This window comes from Centrocercus urophasianus, unplaced genomic scaffold (genome assembly GCF_019232065.1).
Source record: "Centrocercus urophasianus isolate 14NV4802_14NV808 unplaced genomic scaffold, USGS_Curo_1.0 seq_13, whole genome shotgun sequence".
Lineage (NCBI taxonomy): Eukaryota > Metazoa > Chordata > Aves > Galliformes > Phasianidae > Centrocercus > Centrocercus urophasianus.
The window spans coordinates 43567012-43586881 of record NW_024884475.1 but is presented as its reverse complement, the minus strand read 5'-3'; the positions used below and the strand labels follow the sequence as shown (position 1 = coordinate 43586881).

The 19870-nt window shown below is 39.8% G+C and overlaps 1 protein-coding gene across 6 annotated transcripts in view; it reads left to right on the top strand.

Moving 5' to 3' along the window:
• The window catches only part of LIN54 (lin-54 DREAM MuvB core complex component), a 38646-nt gene that overhangs the window by 3012 nt on the left and 15764 nt on the right, over window positions 1–19870 (top strand). For 4 of the 6 annotated variants that reach the window (XM_042812368.1, XM_042812366.1, XM_042812371.1 and 1 more), the window contains 2 exons: window positions 12259–12986; window positions 18355–18475. In XM_042812368.1, coding sequence (XP_042668302.1) covers window positions 12294–12986; window positions 18355–18475 — 814 coding nt within the window. In that variant the 5' untranslated portion in view covers window positions 12259–12293. Of the gene's footprint in view, window positions 1–10002; window positions 10129–11542; window positions 11682–12258; window positions 12987–18354; window positions 18476–19870 lie in introns of those variants that run through there. The other 2 variants (XM_042812367.1, XM_042812369.1) reach the window with 2 other exon arrangements.

The following is a 19870-nucleotide window of genomic DNA, read 5'->3' as shown; positions in this document are numbered from 1 at the left end:
TGTGACAGCCTGGGTTTGGGTTTGGACAGCTAGATCTAACTCAGCTTCGTTCCTCTATCTGTTCCACCCCTGCAGCTATACAAATGTTTGCTAGCACAGGGAGGAAAGAACGTGTTGGATGGAAATGGATAAGCAGATGCCAGAAGAAAAAGGAGGGCTGTAGTAGTAGTGCTTGCTGAGTACTTCTGGGGAATTCAAGTACAAGGTGGTAGTACTGCTGATGACATGCTCACAGCAAGTGCTGTCTGAAATAACAGTGAAACGATAGATATTCCTCTGTTTTGCACTGTTATCTACCCCAAAATTGGAGCAGGTGCATATTTTATTAGTATGTAATAGCCAGTTTTTTGATAGTAAGATTGTTTCACTACTGGTGTTCTTTTTAAAATTGTAATGAAAACTTAAATTAGCCATGACTGACCAAGGAAAGGAATTTTTCTTCATAACTGGCTTTTGGCAAGTGGATTTTCTTTTTTTTCCCCTTCCAGCCATTATTAATAAAATGGCTAGCACTTCCATATTAAATATGGCAGAAGTGACATCAGCCTAATATTTTTCTCCCATTAAAACCTGAAATAATTGCTTTGTAACAAAGAACTATCCTGTCCCTTGCATGTGATAACTGTTACGTTAAACCCATAGAGGCTGCTGATAGGGGTAGTTGGCTCATTCTACTTGCGTGGAGTAATGGCAAGAGGATGCTGCACCTTGAGTGAATTATGGTTGCCTTGGGAACTGTTGTAGTTCTGTAACTATAGCCAGATGAATTTATGACAAAGAACATAAAATGTCTCTTTAGGTAAAGCAGTTGATGGTTCTTAGTATTCCTTTTAAAAGATTGGAGGAAAAAAAAAAGGCTGCTACTTACATGAGTTCTGCATTCAGCATTGGATAATAGCAAGGTTGTTTTTTTTCACTTGCAACAATTTGCTCTGTTATTGTATTTGATGAATCTAGAAGTGCAATCTTCTGAGAAATGGGCAGACTCCCTCCATATCTCACCTTGCGCAGAGAATGGAAATGAATTTGTTCCACATCATAATTTTTCTTATGTCATAATGATGTGCATTCACTTAGCTGTTACACATACAAACACAGTGAGCCTGTGAGCTTAGTTTATTATTTTTTCCACTGACCTTTGTTAATCATAGCTTTTTTAAGAGTTAACATTTTTGGTAGTTTTTTTCTGTGTGTGACTGTATTTTTAAGGCCATCTCTAGCTCAGTAAGCTTAAACAAAAGACTCTCTGTTGGAAGAAATGCACTGCTGAGTGATTTTGTAATTCTTTGCTTTATGACAAAACAAACCCTGTAATTTTCAAGACAAGAAGTGAAGCACAAAAGAGATTGAGGAAATGGGGAATACGTGAAATGAAGGGCATCACTTTGCTCGTTATTGAAATAGCAGTAAAATAGAAGGATGGTAGATAATTAGGAAATTATAGAACACTGGTGGCCTATGCATGGTTGTGATCTTCAGTTTGAGAAAATGCTAATTGTCCTGAACAAATGTTGGGTATGCATATGATTTAGTGAAGGCTTTCCTGCTGTGAAGAGTTTCTTTAGAGTTGTTTTCAGGCCTCTTACACCATTGATCTTTGTGAGTTTCAGTGTGCCTCTATGATCTTGGCAAAAAGACTTGGCACAGCAAACAAAATGAAGTGTTTTTTGTTGTTGAATAAAATGACCCAATCAAATAATTTCTCTAATAATTCCTTTTTTTTGATCAACTTACATCATTGAATGACCTTCACTTCTCTTTCTGACCTGTTGCTTGATTCTGTATTGCATGGGCAGGTATTCTGTGTCACCTGCACTAGCTAGAAGATAAGAATCTGTGGGGACTGCAAGGCTTGTATTTTTATATAGTTAAATCAAGATTTTCCTGAACTAAAATTCTTCTGTTTGAGGTAATTTCTGGAGCATTGCACCAAGTAGCAATGTTTGTTTTTACTCCTGCACAGAACAGTTTGGTGTTGGTGCTGCAAACTGGCTGCAGCCTTGGGGACTAATAAAGCTGTAGTCAAGTGGAGGACTGCAGTGATAAAGGAAAGACTGTTGCTTTGTTACCTGTGAAGAAAAAATAACAATTGGATGTGAGGTATGAACTCTCCTAGAGAGAAGCAGAAAATCTGTAAGAGGGAGGCTGCAGGTGTGCTTTCATATTGGATGGCTACTGGAATAACTGGGGACAAATACAAGCTCCCCTCCTCTGTTGGAGGGACAGATGAATTTGGGTGTTGCATCTAGAAAAAGATGTAGGCTGAATTAAAAAGCTTTGACTTCTAGCCAGTTGTCTCTCATTGTCAAATCAAGTTTTGCAGTGTTGTCCTCATGAGTTACTCTCTTTTGCTTTTGTAGTTTGTTTATAGCTGTAAAATCAGTTTCTTTTTGTGTGTGTGTGAGGAGGGCGGGGAAAGGGGCTCAAAACAGCCCTTAGTTGTTCAGATAAGAACCTGGGCTTCCCTCAGCAATGCAGGTGCTGTCCAGTTTTGCATATAGGTCCTATAGACACGGTTGGGTGTTGGCTTTAATAAAACTTGTTTTTGGTGAGTGTTCAGTACGTGTCCTGAGCTGGGCTGCGGTGGGCTTCTGAGAGGTTGATGCTGGCTGATTGGAGTGCTTTGTGTTCAAGCTGCGCTGAATCACAGCAAGTAACCTGCCAAGGTGGGATTGTTTCTGCACAGTCAGCTTCAGTGCCTCACAACATGTAATGCTGTTGGACTCCATTACAAAAACTGTGAATTGGCAGCTTGCTAATGCTTTTTGACTATATGCAGAGCTGTTGTTTATGTAGGAAAGAAGCAAGCAGTGAGCTAGGTGATTTTGAAAGATAAACATCTTCTGTGGAGAAGCACCAGACTTCGTGTTTAAACTTTCTTCTGTGAATGAGACAGACCTTCTGGATCCATTTCAACTCAGTATGGTGGCAACTTGTCCAGCGATGAATGTGTTTGCTGTGGAAGTGCAATTGGGAAGAGTGTCCTGGGAGAGCAGGAAGGGATATGTGGAGCAGCAGAGGGCATGCGTGGAGAACTCTTCCTCACAGGTGTCTTTTGTGTGCTGTCTGGAATAAAGCATCTGCAGAGATGGTGTAAGATACAATGAATCTCTCTGTTGTGTCCAGGATATTGAAAACAAAAGAGCTGTTAGATATGTTGTGTGTATCAAGCCTCTCTGGCTAGTCCACTGTGTGTAAGATGTTTTCCAAGTTTTTCTCTGAAAAACTTAACAGTTGGATTTCTTACAAACTCTTGAGGAAAACTCACCACTAGTTGTTTACATGTTTTATGTCCAGAAATTCTTCAACCGTTTGCCTTACCATCTTCAGACATCTGAGAAGCTGGACTTTGAAGTGGCCCACGTACTTCTGGAGCAGAAACTAAGATTTCACTGGAGTTCCCATTTCTATTATTGAATTGATATCTTGTCTCAAAATCTTCATGTGGAATTGGCTCCACCAAAGCATGCCAGATGCTGTGCAATGTGGTTATTCGAATACCTTTCAAAAGCAGTATGAAGGTCTTCTATCTACAGATTTAAGTGTAAGGGAGGAATAATGATGTTCTTGGCATCAGAGCCAAATCACAACTTGCCTGCAGGCAAGCTGTTTATGTTCAGCTTGGTCTTGCTGCAAGTAGAGTTCTGTGCTTATAAAGTGTTGTATTTAAGGGTGGTAGAGCTGCTGAGATCTGCAGCTAGATATGCAGGATTCTGGCAAATTACTGCAACCTGACTCTTCATAGAGGTGTTGTTGCCTTTCTTCTATTGCTCAATTGGACTCAAAACTGAAGCAAGCCAACTCACTGATAAGATAAGCAATAGAGGCCGTAACAACTTTCACTGCTCTCTGAATCCTGACAGCACTCTCTTGAAAACATTACAGGCTTGATCTTAGATTTCTATCTAGTTGTAAAAGTTAAAAGAAGTTAGAGATTAAAAGGCTCAAGTAGTTACTTAACCACTGAGATTCTGCGAGTTGCTAATAAAAATGCCACATTGTTGTGTACTTTTGTAAGTGAATTACCATGCTAAAATCAGCATTGCTTGTGTTTTGGTTTCGGCTAAAGTAAGCTGGGCGATGTGTTGTGCATCCTGGAGTGGCAGTGGTGCTGAAGTACACGTGTAATGCACTGTGTAACCACTGTGCTTCTAGACTTGCCAAGCCTTGGTAAAGTGGATGGCTTACGGCTCCGTTATGATGAACCTTAGCATGTAAATACAAGATGAAAATGCACCCATGCAGAAATTGTTGGCAGCAAGCCTAAGTTAAAAGGTGCCTGGTATGATAACACCTGTTAGCAGTCTGTGGGGAACTGGATATCAAGCCTGTAATAGCAGCTTCTGTGCTGCTTGTTTTCCAGTGTGTGTTTGGGGCGATAGTGCCATGTTATCCAGCTCTTCTCCAGGCTGGTGTTCAGGAGGCATCAAGAAGGAAAGTAAAACCTTTATTTCAAGCTACGCTTAAAAGACTGGAATGAAGCATTTTTCTCAAATCTGTGTTTCTTGGGCCGATACCTTTTACCTGTCTGTTAGCTTTTCAGTTGAGCTAAGTTTGCTGCATCCATACTCATTTTGACATCAGATTCCTAATGCATTACTTTTCTGGAGTATTGAGGAAGATAAATGACATATTGATGTTATGGCTATTTCTTTTAGTCTCACCACAAAGTTTGCATAGAGCCTAAAGTTAGAAATGCTTCACTGAATGTACAGAATCTACAGACTCAAAACTTGGATTTTGTGGTACTGAACACCTGCAAAATGTATTTAATAATCATAAGAACATGTGACTTTTTTAAAAGAGTTTGTGCTGTTGTATTACCATGAAAATGAGGGCAATTGGCAGTGCAAACCAAAGGAAGGAGAAGGGAAATCTTCTGATTCTTTCAGTTTCTATCTTTCAGTTTGCATTGGAGGTCTATTTGGAACAGAAAGCAAACTGAGACACTTGGTAGTGTTCTGCTGCAATGAATGTTCCATATATCCAAGTCTTTCTGGAAGGTTGTAGTAGGAGGGTGTGCTCTGAACATGCTGTGCTAAACCTTATTGCTACACCACTCCTTTCTAAGAGAAAAGGGAATGTAGATGTGGGTATGGAGTCTATGCAAAGTTTTATTTGTTAGTAAATGGAGCATAAATGGATATCCTAACTACCTAATTTTGGTTTCTGCCTACTTCACTTGGGCATGCCAGTCGTTTCTCAAATATGTATGTATCAATGTGCATGCAGAATGGGGTGCTCTTAGGTTGACAGGCAGAGTTCCCGTGACAGTAATAGCTTTGCTGTTAAGAGCAAGCCAGCATTTCTTGGCACCAACAAGGAATAGACCCTGAAAGGGCACTAAGCTGCCCTCAAGGACCAGATTTATTGTTGACTGATCATAGTTAATCTTCAGCACCAAGCAGAAGTGCAAGTTTTCCACTTGCTGCAAGTAGCAAACATGGAATTTTTGACTACTTGAAAAACTACGGATTGAAATGTAGATACGTCACGAAATACAGACTAATATTACTAATATGACATCGTTTCCCTTCTTTCTTGATGAACATTTAATTAGCATGTGAATACTGGGTAACAGCTGTGAGCTGTGCGTAGAAAAGTAACTTGACCTTTAAGTGGTTTGGTTTTCTAGGTACATGTCATTCTGGGACAGTGTCTGGGATGGGTTTTTGGTTTTTGTTGGTGTTGTTTGTTTGTTTTAGTAATGCTTCTCAGTACCTTTTTTTTTAATCAACAGTGTGAGAACTGTCTTTCTTGCTAGTTTTGTTTCGTACTTGATAGTACATTTGGGCAATGTGCCAGCAGTTCTTGTGGTGAAAAGGGGACTGTCCAGTTTAGATCTGTTTTAAAAGGATGGTTTTCTAGTAAGCAGGTCACTCATATATATGTGTAATGTAATTCAAGCATTGGTGACTTTATGACATACTGCTTTCATGAAAAACTTGTGTTTTTCCCCTCTTTCCTTCAAGCTTCTGTTTTGCATGAAAGGCTTTCTGACTCATGGGGATTTTTGGTCATGTTCTATATTTGAGGACTTTTACTTCTATTGTCACAACTGCTTTTGTACTCTGTGTGTATAATCTAATTTCTGTGGTAGCGCGCCGTGATTCCTTGTGTGTGAGAATTCATTTCACTGTGAAGGAAACAGCATCAGGTCACAGGATTGTTGAGCGTTGCAGCGTGTTTGTATCAGACACGGTGTGGTGAAGGATGGCTCTGTGGTCGTGTTGCATGCATCACTTCTTAGGCTTTGAGAATGGTCAGTTAAAGGCTTTGTGGTTAAGGCAGTGCTTTTTCAAATCTTTATGTTGATAAAACATACCTGTTTCAAGGACCTAAACTTCAACAAAATGTTGTGTGTTTTTTGTTTTTTAAAACAGATCCACAAGAGAACAATTTCTGTTCCTTTGGGTGCTTTTTGGCTAACTGTGCTCAAACTGTCCTTGCTCTTCTGTAACATTTGTGTCAATGACAGCAGTATGGAGAGCTTAGTAATTGTTCCAAGGTTGAAGAATTGCAAAAGCTTTCTTTGTGTCCCCTGTGCTGGAAAATTAGGAAGGGAAATGGGAACAGGCGAATGAATTGCTATGAATTGCTACTGCATTTCCCCTACTGAGTAGTACTTGGATCTTTTCTTTTTTTGGGGAGGAGCTTCCAACAAGTTGCTGTTGAGAAATTTTAAACCTCTTAATCTCTAAGTGGTAAGGCAAAAAAAAAAAATCTGCTAGACAACCTTGTGGAACATTGCTATGGTTAGAGAGTGCAGGTGAGCAAAACCTGAAAAATAGGAAAGAATGAGAGCACCTAAACTTCCATTGCACGTGGCTGAAAGTATCTCAAGTTTTCTAGATGAATTGCTTAAATAAATGAAAAGGAGTCATAATTACCAAGGATCTGTTATGTGTTTCCCTTATTTCCTCCTGCTCTTGCCGCTGTTCCACTCAGTGGATTTAGAAATTGTCCTGGTTTCAACTGGGATGGAGTTGATTTTCTTCATAGTGCCTGGTGTGATGCTATGTTGTGGCTTTAGGAGAACATGTTGATAATAAAACGATGTTTCAGTCACTGCTGAGCAGCGCTGTACAGAGCCAAGCACATCTCAGTTTTTTAGCTTCTTATCCTGCCAGTGGAAGAGTGGGGGGAGCACAATTTCCTCCCCCAGACACAACCAGGACAGCTGACCTAAACCGGCCAAAGGGTGATTTCATGCCATACGGCATCATGTGGGGAAGAAAAAAATGGTGGGGAGTTGGCTGGGGGGGGGGGCAGCTGCTGATTCGGGACTGGCTGGGCACCAGTCAGCAGGTGATGAGCAATTGTGTTGTGCATCACTTGTTTTGAGTCTGTATTGCTGTTAATTACTCTCTTCCTTTTCTATCTTTTTGTCTCAACCCACAAGTTTTTTTCTCTTTTTTTTTTTTTTTTTTTTTTTTTTTTTTCCTTTTTAAAATTTTCCTGATTCTCTCCTTTGTCCCATTGGGAAGGGGGAGTGAGTGAAAGACTGTATTGGTGTTCAGCTGCGTGCCAGGAATAAACCACAAGAATAAATGAATATTTCTTTTAGCCCTTGCTCAGTAAGAAGTCTTAGGAGTATGCTGATTTTCATTATTGTAACTTCAAATGAATATTGCAGGGATTTCCGAGTTACAAAATATTCCAATCTGAGCCACAGCCTGTAGACAGTCCTGCTCTCACCTTCATCTTAAGTGATGACGAAAAAAACAACCCTCTAAATGTTGGCCCTGTTCTATCAGTGAACCATTGACACAGTTTTGTTTTGCCTTCTTCCAGTTGGGTTTTTGAGTCCCTTTGACCTTCAGTGAACAACTACCTGTTTAGATGGCCACTTTACTTCTCCACCATTGATACAACTCTAGTATCCAGTCACACTTTCTCCCGTTTGCACACACCCTTATAAACCCCTTGAGGAAAAGAAACTGCAGCTTTACTGGTGTTCTCCCTTCCACTTTACAAGTTAACGGGCATCTGCCTAGATTGTCTTAATAGCTGATCATCTTTTCCTGGCTTCACTGATCTGTGAAAAAAAACCCTCAGCACAAGGGTATATGTAAGTGCTTGTAACTACATTACTGCAAAGATTGAGTCGTTTGTTTTTTGTTTTTCCAGGACCTTCAAAATTGTTTCTTGCTTTTCACCCCTAAGGAAGAAAACTGTAGTGGTGATTGTATGAATATTCACATCTGCAAATATGGTTGGAGATGAAGCAGTTAGTTTTATATATGCTAGACATTTCTATGCAATTCATCCTTGGACAACTGCGCTGGGGATGACCTCGTCAGACCAGGGATGGCTCAACAATTGCAGTGTGTTTGCTCTTGCTGGCTCTTAATAGTGTTGTACCTAAGGGCACACCTCTATCCCACCTTTAAGTGCTGCTTCCTCTGGTACCTGCGAAGGTACTTGCTTGTACTTGTATCTGCTTACCACCAGGCAGTGCTTTTGTTCATCCCAAGGCAATCTCAGTTCTTTAAGGGCTCTGTTGTACTTGGTGCATTTATGAAGCTTTTGGATTTGGATTTTCTTTGTTTTGGGTTTTTGCTTTTGTATTTCATGATGGGTGCTGATACAGGAGGTGTTTCTGGTTCAGTCTCCTTCTTTACTGGTGAAATGATGCTTCTGAAATTGGTTTATAAGTAGCATTGCCAACAACTTCGGGCAGGCCTGTAGGGTTACGCTGTTGTTTTCTTAAGACCGAGCACCACTAAGCCTGAAAAGACCATGGGAAGCAGGAGGTGCAGGTAGCGAGGAGACCCCTGATCCAAGCACACGGGATCTGTCAGAACCCTTATCTCCATTCTGTATTTTGCCAACAGTCATTGCATTTTTATCCCCCTATCTATAAATCCAACGTTAATCTTCATGGAGATATATTGATACAAATATGGTGATCAGTCTCTTTTCTCCTCAGTTTTCTATTTGTACTGTAACTAAAATTTAAAAAATGGAGCAACATACTAAGGGGGAAAAAAAGCACTGTAGCTATGTAAGGATTTTGAGAAACAAGTATAAGATTCAGAAGTATCAAAATGTTAAAAGCAAGTTTCAGATTATTCCTTTCCATCTTCTTTTTTATGATTATCAAATGTAGATCTGTAGTCAAGAAGATGGGCACAAGTGGGCCACTCAGGCTGAACTTTTGTCCCCATGCAGTCTCCATACTCAAAAGAAGGTGACAAAGTAACTTCTAAAAGCCATTGCTACCAGGCCTTGGCTGACAATACACTTCAGTCCCTAATTATTTTTTCAATGCATTTAGGTAACTTTATGTCCTGTGCTGGGATAGAGTCTTAATGAACAAATCTTCATTGTATGCATTTTTTCGAGAGCTTTTAATTTGTTGCATTGGCCTTATTCTGTGGGCTCAACTGATCTGTTAATAAGTGTTTGTGCAGTCCTTGTGGAGTTAGCCATAGTGTGCTTATCCACTCGTTTGGTTTAGACAATTCTCATAGGGTTTTCAGCTGAATGCGTGTAAATACTTAATAATGAATCCTTCAAGAGTTTGGCATGCTTTATTATTGGAAATCATTTTAATAGGGGAGCAAAAAAAAATGTAAATAGTACATTTGTTATGAATGAATTTGAAAAAACAAGCAGCTGAATTGTTGAGAAATCCAGAATAAATACCTAGAAGTAAATAAAGAAAAAAATCTTCTGGGATGTTGAGAAGCTGCTGTCATCAAAAGCTGCTTCATATAGATAAGATTTCCTCATTTCATTACATGCATTTATCTCAGTTGAGTAAACAAGGAAGAAATAGAACCACTAAGTTGTTTGGTGTTTTTCTTGCTGTCGTTGACACCACCCTATATACAGTAGTCTATAAGATGATGAGGCCTAATACTTCAAAAAACCTTGCTGTTGATGTCTGTAAGCTGTTAGGTTAAAAAACATGTGATGTTTCTCATCTTTTAACTTATCGGATTTTAATTTCAGACTTGAAGCAACGTATTTATTTTTCTGTTTTTTGAAATGCAGGAGGTTAGAAGTCAGTGCTGTTCAAAATTCTGTTGTGTTTCCATTTAAGTTTTCGTTGAAGTAGATAAAGATGTTTAACAGCCATTTACCACCTTGTGGCAGAGGCACAAAGAATACAAGAAAAGAGTAAGTTTCTGTTTATCTGCATAGCTGCTTAGATATATTTCAATTCTTTATGGTTATGTTACTAAAAGCTACTGAAACTGACCTTTCTTTTATGGAACGGCACATAAGTATGCAACCCAAAAGTAAATCATTTGAAATAAAACATTGTTACTGAATTTGTTTTTCCACTGCTTGATTTAGATGATTCTCTTTTTTTCAAACATAGGAGCAATCATTATTTGGGTTGTGGTTGACCTTAAGAGTCCAGCATCTGGATTCAAGCCCTTTGATCCTTTCAGGACAAGAACAGCTTGATGGGTTTTTTAATACAGAATAGCTCTGAATTGTGAGGCTTAAGGCATAGTTCTGTTTAGGTTGAAGGGGAAGGATGAGGAGAAAATAAAACAGCACAACTCAAAAAAAAAAAAAAAGTGCTATTGGTCTTAGCATACACAAAAACAGTCCACTTCTATTCCAGTTTTTCTGTTACCTTGTACGCGGTTAACCACTTTGACTCCAAGACAGCAACGCGATACTGACATTACTAATGTGTCCTTAGGAGTAAGGTGTTGTGTCTAGCACTAGTTATGAGGGCTGGCATCAATTATGGCTGTTCTGGCGTTGCTTTGGGATAAATGCTCTCCAAGAGGAGGTATTTCTGGCAGTGACATCAGAAAACAGACATTTAAGTGTCTGCCAATAAATGAGCTGTGTACACGTTTGACTGTAAGTCATCTGAACAAGTTCTTAAACAGCTGAGGATGTTTGAATATTGGCAGCAGCGTGATACAGCTTGTACTAAAGAGCTGAGTGGAATTAGGATGGTATCCATTGAGATCAGTAGGGCCCAGTGACTCGTCCAGCGTGGCTTTCTATGCTCAATGTGTAAATTAAGGTAGGCTGTAGCAGGTTGGTTTTCCCTCATCCCCTGAACTTTATGGGTGAAATGCAGCTGTTCTGTGGTTGCCTACCACCCTGTAAAATCCAACCACGATGACCCCAGATGAGTCAGTTGTCACCCCAGCATTTGCTATATGTTTTTAGCAGCATAGTTCCTTAGTTATGTATGGCACCTAGGTATATACAACTTGTCTGCTTTTCCTATTAAGGAGGGAACTGGATTTGTGAGGATCTTGTCCTCTTGCACTTATCAGAAGTACTCAAGGTTGTGGACTGTGTATATCTGTGCCATATACTCTCCCATGTAGAGCTCAAGCATGCTGATGGGGTCAGCAAATGAAGAAAATGCCATAGTAAGTGCATCTGTTTTTAGTCTGACAATAATGCTGTTTTAGTGAGAGTGATAAATGCAGCTTTCTCCAGCAATTCTTTAAGTTTGTCATGTGAAACTTTATGTAGATAAGTTGGGTATTCATACTGATCCACTAAAAAAAACCCTATATTTCAGGCAGGATTATATTTGTTTTGCTTTTAGAAAATTTTGAATTGATCGTGAGTTTGAATTTATATTTTCTTGGGAGTGTGAAGAAAACAGTTGAGATGCACTTGTCTGCTAACAGAGAAGAATTGGCCTTCACCTTGTGGTGGAAGGGCAGTTTCGCCTTGGTCTCAAGGTAGGCTGCTGATTGAGCTTCTGGGGCTTAAAAAATACCAAAGCATTGTGAGACAGCTGTTTGCTTGCATGAGATTTCTGAAATGAGAAGACAACAATGAATCCCTGTTGCATCTGGAATGGAAAACAAGTCTCTGAAGCCAGGCACCTTGCTTGTAGGTGTGACACACGTGACAAAATGAATCATCATCTTTTGGATTTGTGTAGCTTTTTACTTTTTGCTCTAGATCTCGGTAAGCTTAAATATCTGTATGAGCAATGTGCCCATCCCGGGGGGGCAACACTTCTTTAGGCATGCTAAATTGCTAGAAGTGGACTGGTAATCAGCAGAAAGTCAGAGCCAGTATTTTATTCGAATGGATGATATTGAAGAGCTTTGATGTAAATTCTTACTGAAAGTAAATTCAACCAAGTATGTTAGGATTTGATAGCTTTTTCCTTGATATTCCTCCTTTGCACACTCACAGTACTTTCTTTTCTGCTGTTTTATGTTTTCTTCTGATAACGTTATTCATAAAGCTTTGCAGAATGTTTGTTTTTTGGAAGCCACTAACTTACTATTTTTACTGTTGTTGCAGTACCTGCTACAGTCATCACTGCCACAACTGCTAAAATGGAGGTGGTTTCAGCAGAAGTAAACAGCTTGCTCCCTGAGGAAATAATGGACACTGGTATAACTCTGGTGGAAGATGACAGCATTGAGGCGGTTATCGTGTCTTCACCAATGGGAGACTCTATTCCCATGGAAACAGAACTGGAAGAAATAGTGAACATAAGCTCCACCAGTGATGCGTCAGTTACAACTACAGCCACAGTCACCTCAGAACCAGTTACTGCACCCAGTAATCACTCGGGTGATGTGACTGCAAACACCACCGCTATAAAAACTGAAGGAAATTCAATAGTAAAGCCTGCCTTTCAAAGTGGTCTCCATAAGCTTGGTACTCAGACTCCGGTCACTATATCAGCCAATCAAATTATTCTGAACAAGACCACTGACCTTAAAATAGGCAATCAGAGTATCAAACCAGATGGGCAAAAGCTAATTGTAACAACTTTGGGCAAGACTGGCCAACCCATTGTTTTAGCGTTACCCCGCTGCCAGCTCCCGCAGGCACAGAAGACTGTGTCCCAAACCCAAGGTGGAGACTCCAAAGTACAAGGCCAGCAGATCAAAGTTGTTATTGGAGGTCGGTCAGAAGTGAAACCTGTTGTTGGTGTCTCAGCTTTAACGCAAGGAAGTCAGCTGATAAATACTGCTGCCCAGCCTTCTGTTTTGCAGACCCAGCAATTAAAAACAGTACAGGTAAAGTGAATTATGGTGATGAAACCTCTTTAAAATGATTCTGTTGGTGAGACTATTGTCTACTTCCTTCACTGGCTGACACACTGAAAGGTTGCTTTCAACCTTTCGTTGTATAAAAGTACAATGCTGCTCTTAGCCCACTCTTTCGTCTGTGAATGCATTTACAATTGTATGGCTTTTATCTCCCAGCTACTGTCTTGAATCTTAGGGGTTTGCCTCAGAGGAAGTTAACTATTAAAATTCACTATATTGAATTTTCCCATTGTTTTCATTTTATAAAAATAAACTCTATATGCTTTCATAAGATTGAATTGAACTCTTGATGACTACCATTATTCCAAGTGTACGCTGCTTTCCTCTTTTAAGAGCAACTAGCTTCTTGGATTCTTAAATTTAGCTTGTTACAAGTAAAGTCTCTGAAGAACTTTAATGCATTTGAGAAGGAACAAAAAAGTACATCTTGTCTGCCTTAAACCTTGAGCATATCAATATGTATTGATCAGCTAGATTATATTGTAAGATGGACACTTCTAAATGCTATTTCGTGCCTCAGGTACAGATCTTGAGGTAATTGAAAGTAGAGAGAATCTGAAGGGATCTGAAAGTATGTTGAAAAGACATGGGCTATTAGCTGACGGGGCCTGATATCTGATATGTGGCAGAACTGAATATGAGTGACCTCCAAGTGGAGGTGAGGCACAAATGAAAAATCATGAAAGGAAAGCTGGAACACAGTGGAGGTTATAGTTGAAAATAAACATTTTTACAGTTGAGTAAAATGAGAAAGGAAACTCCCAAGTATACAAGCAAAAACGAATTTCCTGCATGTGAAAAATGACTGACTTTTAAGCACACTGCAAGCAGTGGTACATCCTACAGCTAGTATTTTGCCGTAAGCAAGCATGAACAACTGTCACTGTGATAGTTTGTTTTAAATCAATAGATGATCCTTGCACCTGTGTCTGCTTTTTCCTCCTTCGTCGCTACATTATACCTGCAAGAAAAAGTGTTTCATACTTACGGCTGTTTTAAATACATCTATTTGATATGTTGCTTTTATTTTTGTACCTTCATAGTTATTGATACTGTTGACATTACAGCTTTCAAAAGTCTTTGCTTGTGAGTCAGTGCAGGAAGGTGTAAGAGCAGATCAGTACCTGTTAGCTTCAGTTAATGCTAACTGGCGCACACAAGAAACAGAAGAAGAAAACTTGCCTGTGATGAGCTTCTGCTTGCATGAGATTACTTGTGCCAGCAGTGATTTAATGATTGACCTCTACTGTTTGTCATTAGGAATGCTACAGATTCCTTAGTATAACCTGATACAAATGGACTTAAAACCATTTGTTAATTAATTTAATTGTGGTTTGATTAACTTTAAGTCTTCCTTTTCTAAAATGGATAGAATTCTTAATTCATGATATTCGTTGTTTGTTTTTTCTTCTTAGAAGAAGTGGAAGAAGTAGAAGTGAAAAGCAAGACAAGTGTTCGGTTTGTTAGAACTGTCTGATGCTGCAGAAAGAAACCGCTATGTGAACAGCTCCCAGATAGTACTTATCCCTGCAGAAAATTACTTTATCAAATGGTTATATGAGGCTAAATGAGAGATTCAGTCTACTCTATCATGTATGACAGGGGAGGTGATCCATGCTTCGAGTTCCTGGCTTAGAAAATGAAATCATGCATTTACCCTAAGATCCAGAATAAAACTCTCAACTTTCAGTGCCTTCTTGGCACCTTCTGAGTGGAAAAGGAAGCTGTGAATGCCTCCTTGCTTCCCAGGAGTTATGTGTAACTTAATTCATGTGATTCAGTTGTTTTCAGCAGCAGCATGTCATTTGGACTTGTTGCTGAAAAGTGAATTGATAAAAGACTAGACTTGGATGACTAAGAGCCTCTCTACAATTCTCCTTGCATTATCACTATACTAGCAACTTCTCAGATCAAGGAAATTCATTGGTCTTACTATAATCTATTTGTAACACTTGATATCTCAGCATTTGAGAAAGGGCAAAGTTGACAGAGTTCCAGCAGAACGTTCCTTGTAATCTTGCTCCCTCTCTGCAATGTTGAGAGTTAGGAGACTGTGCAGTACAAAACGTAGCATGACTTTAGGATTCTTCCAAGAATCCCAAGAGGCTAAGAGAAGAGGATTATTGCTTTCCTGTTTGTAGACCTGGGTGACTTGTCACAACATAGTTGAAATCACTACCCTGAATGTGGAAAAAATGACTTGGCAAATGCATCTGCTTTTAGCCTAGGGTTTCGGCTTGCATGCAAGCTTAAAAATCACCATGAGCTAGTATATTAGCTGGTGCTTCAGTGCAAAGCAGAAGTTGAGCCTTGCAGATGACTCAACCAGAAGTCCAGACCCACTACCACTTGCTGTCACTAGACTGGTCTGACTTGAACTTGTCTTGATGTGGTAACTGCCTGTCTATTTCAGCAGTTAAATCTACACGTCTGTAGCACAACTGCTACCATGGCAAAACAACTGCTAAGCCAGCATTATGGCTGTGTCTCATAGTGGAAAGATAATGTCACGTACGCCCTAATTCCACAGAAAATCCCTATTCCTGACACAGGATCGTATCCTTATTATCTTCTCTGGAGTATGCTGTTATCTTCTATTTCCAGTCTCTGTGTGTTGTGTTTTTTTCCTTTTATACCAAGTATAAATTACTTCGGGTGTGGCTACGTGGAAGATCTCCTGTGAGGTCATCTAGGGAGTAGATTTATAGAATGTTAACTTCCTTGTGGTAGTAATGTTCTGTATCTAGCAATAAGTTCAAGGTGTGCATGTTCCTTTTTCTGTGTGACTGCTACATTGTTTGACAGCTGACGTCAGAGTCCGGTCACAGAAGCATGCTTGCTATCTTGGTCGGTGAGGAGTGCTTACAGAGACACAAATTAATGCTTGAAGTAGAGATGCTTGCGTGTTAATCGTTCTCCCACTTTACAGAGAAAATGACTGGAATGTGCTTCTTAAATTAGTATTTTCCTAATGAAAAAGCTTGTTGCTACAGGAAATACTTTTGCAGTCTAATTTGAAGAAACTTGTGGAGAGCGTGCTTAGCTTGCATAGGCAAAGAGGAATAATGTTAACTTCCTGTGATTAGTATAGGCAATGACAGAGAGTTCCAGAGTACTTGCTCTTGCTGAAGCATCAAAGGGGCAGTCTGTCATTTTGATTTCCTCTGGCTTCTCCAGTCATACTGAAGTGGGTAATGAGTTTCCCACTGAAGCACTTGTGCTATCAGCTCCTGCAGCAGGGCTCTCGAAAAGGCTCTCTGCCAAGGGGCAGCCAGCTGGCTGGGAGCGTGCAGCCTGTTTCTAATGGCCAAGGGAACTGTGTTGGGGTTCCTCTATGTCCCCAAAGGCCTGAAGGGATTCAGTCTTTTCTTAGATGATGCTAGAACTCCTTACTAGATCAACAGGAGAGTATTGCAAGTTGAGCCTGTAGGGAGCAGGTCTACTTGTGTTGACTGACTATTATATTGGGGTTTTTACTTTTCTTTGAGATAATTCATGTTGTTGGCTAGTGCTTTACAACCATTTACACCAGTAATTTAAGCCAAGTTAATGGCTGTTACTGGGAAACAACTGCTGTTCAGGTAGGTGGACATCAAGTTCAGAGTCAGATTTTTGACCTTGCTTCAAAGAGTAGAAGTAATAGCAGTTGAGTTGGTCTGAAACCTATGGCAGAATTAAATCAACAGAATGGAAATTGCTAATCCAACAGGTAAAATGTGGGGTACTTATCAGAAACTAGAATATGTGTAGTTTGGCTTATGAAATACTACTAGACTGTGTTCATCCATCCCCTATACATGTGCAAAGAAGTGAATTCTTGATGTTAAATGTCTTTAAGTTTATATAGTGTGTTGTGAATTAAGCTTCTTTCTGTGAAAAATTTATATTTGAATCTGAATGTATCTCCAAGAAGAATGGAGGTTTCTTTGCTGCTTCATTTTGGGGTGAAGGTTTACTCCAAAGAGCACTCCAGTCTAAATGCAGAGGAGCACAAGATATCCTCTAAACACTGTTTGTCCTCTATTGCTGTGTAGTGTCGGAGCTGCTGTGTGTCTCTTTCCCTTGGCTGGGCACAGTTCAAGCACATGCAGACGTATCCTGTCTGTACAAGGCCAGAAGGTTGAGGCCCATCACAGGTGGAGCTCTGGCTGCCCTGGCCATCCTGCAAGCATGCTGCTGGCAGTTGAAACAGCCCCATACTTGCTGTTTGTGCAGAGACTGCTTAATTCATTATGTATTGCAGAATATTTAGAATGCTTCAGCGTGACTCTACTATAAAGGTGTTCTTAGTCAGCAAATGCTAGAAATACGGCTGTGTATAGGAAACCACAACGTCCAGCCTACTCATTTGCTTCATTTAAGCAATCACAACTTTCTCAGGCTGTTGGAAGTAGCTGTTATGTCTATATTTTTCTACACGTGTGAGGTTTCTCTGGTTAGCTGCTTCAGTAGCAAAGGCAGATCTGCAGCTTGTGTTGTGGCTTCCCATGTGGATGCCATGCCATGGGTCTGTGACGTTGCTAGAATTGGTGGCTGACGTCTGTGGGACGTGGGACTGGCCCAAGGGCTGGTAGAAACAGTTAGGATAAATGCATCTGGTAACAGACCCTTCAGTGTTGAAAAGGTTTGTTGAGGGGAAGGACGCAGAGAAGTCTTTGTTACCAAACCCTTTTTAAACAAAAGCCTTCAAGGTGGAACGATCTGTTCCACCAAATTGCATGAACTTGTTCTTGGTTCTGCAGTTCTTCTGGGGACTGGATCTGCTGTGAAATGCACCCAAAAGACTTGGATACAGCTAATTGATTTTGTGTTAGCTAACCAGTACCTAAGGCTTCCAGGAGTTTCCAGCTTATTTTTTCTTCCATTTGTAGGGCAGAGTGTGCTGCTATGTCAGCACAGGTAAGGAGATGTTTTAGAGCAGTAGATGTGTTGTTGAAATAGCTTGAGGAACAAGTTATTTTCTAGTTGCCTGAAAATGTGACTTTTTTTTTCTAAACTTCAAATTTTAAGACTGATACTTCTAAGGTAATGTTTTTGTATAGACAGACTGCATGTGAAATTTATTTTCAGGACGCTAATAAGGTACCTTGAAATCAAGGCATGTTTGTACACAGACCTTATAGGATGACTGTAAGGGGTTTGGCTGCCGTGGTTTGGCTTGCTCTCTCAAGTGGCACAGATAACTCATGAGAAATTGCGGTAATGTGTGAGGTGAACAATTTTTCTCTACTTCAACATGTGAACATTGCACTTTTGTATGATATACGTAACAACATGATCATTCTGATCCAAAACACTCAAGTTACTTGAGCTCTTTTTTTAATCCATCTTTCAGATTGCTAAGAAGACCCGAACTGCAACTTCAGGCCCAGTGATCACCAAGCTCATCTTTGCAAAACCAATCAATAGCAAAGCTGTTACAGGGCAGACCACTCAAGTGTCACCGGTCATTGCAGGTTGTACTTACTTGACTTGTTTTGCTTGTTTTGTTTTGTTTTTTTAAGACTATTCAAAGAGGCGATGGTGGTAGAATTCTTTTTGTATTGGTTTTATTATAGATTTCTGAAGCAACTGGGGGAAAAAAAATCAGTAAAGATTTTGGTAGGTAGAAGCAGATATGGGCAGTGGTTTATTCCCTTACACTTCGTTCATTTACCTGGCTGTAGATCTGGGTTATTTTGGTTTTTCTGCAAAATGTTTTACTTTGTGGATTTTGGGGGGAAAGAGAGAAGTGTCTCAGCCTGAGAAAAGGCAACTTGATAAAGTATTTATGGATAACTTACATAAATAACAAAGAGGGAAGGCAGGCAAATGCTCTTCTATTTCTATAATCTTGCTTATGATAGACTTAAATGTGATACATGCAAATAACAAGGGAAACATTTCTGAGAGAACTATCAGTGAAGCTGTTGTTTCTGTTGAATTGCTCAACTGCTTAAGAAGTAAGCATTTCAGAAGAGTCTAAGAAGTTAATTAAGGTTAATAAGAGATGGTTTGCCTCTTTGGAAAATAAATCTGGTCCTTTTTTGTCTTACTGAAAAAAAAAGCCCTCCCAATGTAAGCTTTTGTTCACTTTGGCAGTGGGACTGATGTGTCCCTTGATAAAATGCAAATTATCACCAAAGGACAAATGTGGAAAGCTGGAGTTGTTTTCAGAGCTCTGAAGGGATTCTTCAGCTGTTCAAACCCAAGTAGGCCTAAAAGTTCTTCCATTTATTTAAATGAATGTGTTAAGTCTTCATAGGGCTGGGATTTTAGCTGGTTGTAAAAAGAAAGCAACTGTCTCCTGCATTCATCATTTCCACCTTACAGTGATTGGCACATATTTGAATCATAATCCTCTCCTTGTGCTGTCAGACTGGCCCCTGCCCAGCTTTGTGTTGCCAGTGAAACTGGATGTCCCAGTTCCCACTTATTCCTCTTCCTCAGACAGCTCCCCACCAAACATACAGACCTATAAATAAGATTGCTTTGCTGTGTTTATACACATCTGAATTAAGCTATTTGTGTGTTTAAAAAATGAACTTGGGTGGGAGAAAGCCACTTTGAGAAGCATTACGTTTTTATCTGGCATTACATTTTCACCTGGTGTTACATGAAAATTGACAAGCAGTAAGGAATTAAGGAACCACAGCAGAAATTGTTTTTGCAAGCATGTTGTTTCATTTATTTCTGCTACCTCCGGATGGAAGTAAACATACGGATCACAAGGTATCTATGCAGTATTGACAGACAAATATATTACAAAAGAAATAAACTCCTACCTTTAAAATGAATATGCTGGAGAATACAAAGTACTTTTCCCTGAGCTTGCAAGAGGCATCACTGGGAGATGAAGATGCTTTTCTAAG